Source organism: Gavialis gangeticus, unplaced genomic scaffold, assembly GCF_001723915.1.
Source record: "Gavialis gangeticus isolate Ggan-Ray unplaced genomic scaffold, GavGan_comp1, whole genome shotgun sequence".
Classification (NCBI taxonomy): domain Eukaryota; kingdom Metazoa; phylum Chordata; order Crocodylia; family Gavialidae; genus Gavialis; species Gavialis gangeticus.
In genome coordinates this window covers 75,346,048-75,349,098 of record NW_017729024.1, presented here as the reverse complement: position 1 = coordinate 75,349,098, position 3,051 = coordinate 75,346,048, and the positions used below count along the sequence as shown (strand labels likewise).

At 54.3% G+C, this 3,051-nt stretch overlaps 1 protein-coding gene across 1 annotated transcript in view; it reads right to left on the bottom strand.

Annotated features, from left to right (window-relative positions):
* Positions 1 to 2,258, bottom strand: part of WDR36 (WD repeat domain 36) — an 84,365-nt gene extending 82,107 nt beyond the window's left edge. Inside the window, exon 1 of the mRNA XM_019517252.1 lies at positions 2,080 to 2,258. Within this exon, the coding sequence (XP_019372797.1) occupies positions 2,080 to 2,247 (168 nt within the window). The 5' untranslated portion in view covers positions 2,248 to 2,258. The remainder of the gene's footprint in view (positions 1 to 2,079) is intronic.
* Between the last annotated feature and the right edge of the window lie 793 nt (positions 2,259 to 3,051).

Here is a 3,051-nt window from a genome sequence, read left to right as displayed (position 1 = left end):
TCAACCACGCAGGGATGAAGTCAGGAAGGCCAAAGTACAACTGGAGTTGCAGCTAGCAAGGGATGCAAAGGGTAACAAGAAGGGTTTTTACAAGCATCTTGGTAGCAAGAGAAGGATCAGGGAAAGTGTGGGTCCCTTACTGAATGGGGGAGGCAAACTTGTGACAAAGGATGCAGAAAAGGATTAAGTGCTCAATGCCTTTTTTGCCTCAGTGTTCACAGGCAAGATCAGCTCCCAGACTACTGCACCAGGCAGCACAGTTTGGGGAGGAGGTAAGCAGCCAACAGTAAAAAAAACAAGTTAGGGACTATTTAGAAAAGCTGGATGTATACAAGTCAATGAGGCTGGACGGGGTGCACCCAAGGGTGCTGAGAGTTGGCTGATGAAACTGCAGAGCCATTGGCCATCATCCTTGGAAACTCCTGGCTATCAAGAGAGATCGTGGATGACAGGAAAAGGGCAAACATAGTGCCCATATTTACGAAACACAAAAAGGAGGATCCGGGGAACTGCAGACGAGTCAGCCTCGCATCACTCAGTCCCTAGAAAATTCATGGAGCAGATCCTTAATAAATCCATTCTAAGCATTTGGAGAAGAAGGTGATTATGAACAGTCAGCATAGATTCATCAAGGGCGAGTCATGCCTGACCAACACAACTGCCTTCTATAAAAAGATGACTGGCTCTGTGGATGCAGGGAGACCACTGAATGTGGTGTACCTTGATTTTAGCAAGGATTTTGATATGGTCTCCCACAACATTCTCACAGGCAAGCTAAGGAAGTACAGGCTGGATGCGTGGACTGTAAGGTAGACAGAAAACTGGCTGGAGCATAGGGCTCAGAGAGTAGTAATCAATGGCTCAATATCTAGTTGGCAGCTGATATCAAGAGGAGCGCCCCAGACGTCAGTCCTGGGGATGGTTTTGTTCATCAGTGACCTGGGAGATGGCATAGAGTGCACCCTTAGCAAGTTTTCAGATGACACCAAGCTATGGGGAATAGTAGAAACGCTGGAGGGTAGGGCTAGGATTCAGAACACTGGACCAAAAACAATCTCATGAGGTTCAACAAGGTTCAACAAGTGCAAAGTCCTGCACTTAGGATGGAGCAATCCCACGCACCAGGACAGGCTGGAGGCTGACTGGCTAGGCAGCAGCTCTGCAGAAAAGGACCTGAGGGTTACAGTGGATAATAAGCTGAATATATGCCCATAGCATGCCCTTGTTGCCAAGGCGAACAGCATACTGGGCTGCATTGATATTGATAGGAGTGTGGCCAGCAGGTCAAGGGAAGTGATTATTCCCCTATATTCAGCACTGGTGAGGCCACATCTGGAGTACTGTGTCCAGTTTTGGGCCCCCACTACAAAAAGGATGTGGACAAATTGAAGAGAGTCCAGCAGAAGGCAACAAAAATAGTGAGGGGGCTGGGGGACATGACTTATGAGGAAAGACTGAGGGAACTGGGCTTCTTTAGTCTAGAGAAGAGGTGACTGAGAGGGGACTTAATAGCAGCCTTCAACTACCTGAAGGGGAGTTCAAAAGAGGATGGAGCTGGAGCGTTCTCAGTAATAGCAGATGACACAAGAAGGAGCAACGATCTCATGTTGCAGTAAGGGAGGTTTAGGTTAGCTATTAGGAAGAATTTTCTCACTAGGAGAGTAGTTAAACACTGGAACAGGTTACTCAGAGAGCTGGTGGACACTCCATCCTTGGAGGTCTTCAAGACCCGGCTAGACAAAGCTTTGGCTGGGATGATCTAGTTAGGGATAGTTCTGCTTTGGGCAGAGGGCTGGACCAGATGAGCCCCTGAGGTCCCTTCCAACCCGAACTTTGCACAATTCTATGACTAGACACCCACCGCGGGTTTATCCCCGGAACCAGCGCAGTTCTGACCTGCTGCTGACCCAGTGTGGCGGGGAGCCAGGACACCCGGGCTCCACCCCACTGGGGAGTGGGTGAGGGGGGTTGGGAGTAGTGCATCCTGGGATGTTGGGGGACTGCAAGTTGCTGTTTTTCTCTGGGGACCAGGCCCACGTTGCCGCCACGCCAGAGCGGAGGGGAGGAGGGGTCACTCACGTTGTAGGTGTGGAAACTGCGGCCCACGGCGACGACCAGATAGAACTCGCGGTGGCGCTGGTGGAAGCGCAGCACGTGGGGCAGCGAGCCAGAGTACAGCCCCAGCGCGCGGAACCCCGCGAACAGCGCGCTGTCCCCGCCTGGCGCCCCGCTCCCCGCTCGCAACATCCTCGCTCCGCGCCGCCACAACCACGCGCCACTTCCGGTACCCGGCCGGCCGCCGCGGTGCGTTGCGGAAACAGAGCCCCCGGCTACAGCCTGCTGGCACAACGCGTTCCGCCCGCCCCGGAGGCCGGGTGAATCGCCGCCCGAGATGCTTTTAGGGCAGGTTTTCCCTCAGGCACCCACGAATCTTGGCGCTCTCTCCCTGCTCTCACTGAGGGTATTCGCTTGGGAGTAACCTTTAGCCTCTGTGACGGGAACTAGTTGTGATGGGAAAAGAAAGGCTGGAAATTAAAAGCAGCGGGCATCTGCTACCCCGCACCTGACTTCAGCCTCCTGCCTTGGTACCAGCGGTGCGGGGGGATTTTTCCTTCCCCCTGGGACGCTCTTGAGCACATCAAGCCTTTTGAGGAGGCAACAGCAGCTGTTGCTAGAGCGTCAGCAGCCGCCAAAAAGTGGCTGGAGGAGCAGAAATGAAGTGTCAGACAGGCCAAAATAAATTCTTGGCGTTCTCAGGCCCAGCTCACTTAAATTTTAGAAGAGATGGTTTTATCGTGTGCACGCATGTCTTCCTTTTCAATATATGGGAATGGCAGCTCAGTTCAGGGGCGACGCATTGCGGGTGCACACAAGTGCGTGGGACGCTGTCGGCGGTGCCTGCGGGCGGTCACCACTCGCCACCCGGCCACCGACACAGCTGGCGGTGTCTGCAGGCGGTCAGCAACCGCCGCTGGTCGCCGCCGCCTGCGGGAGCTCCCCGCTCACTGCCGCTGGGCTGCGGCCGCCAGCGCAGCCGTGCCTCCCCAGCCG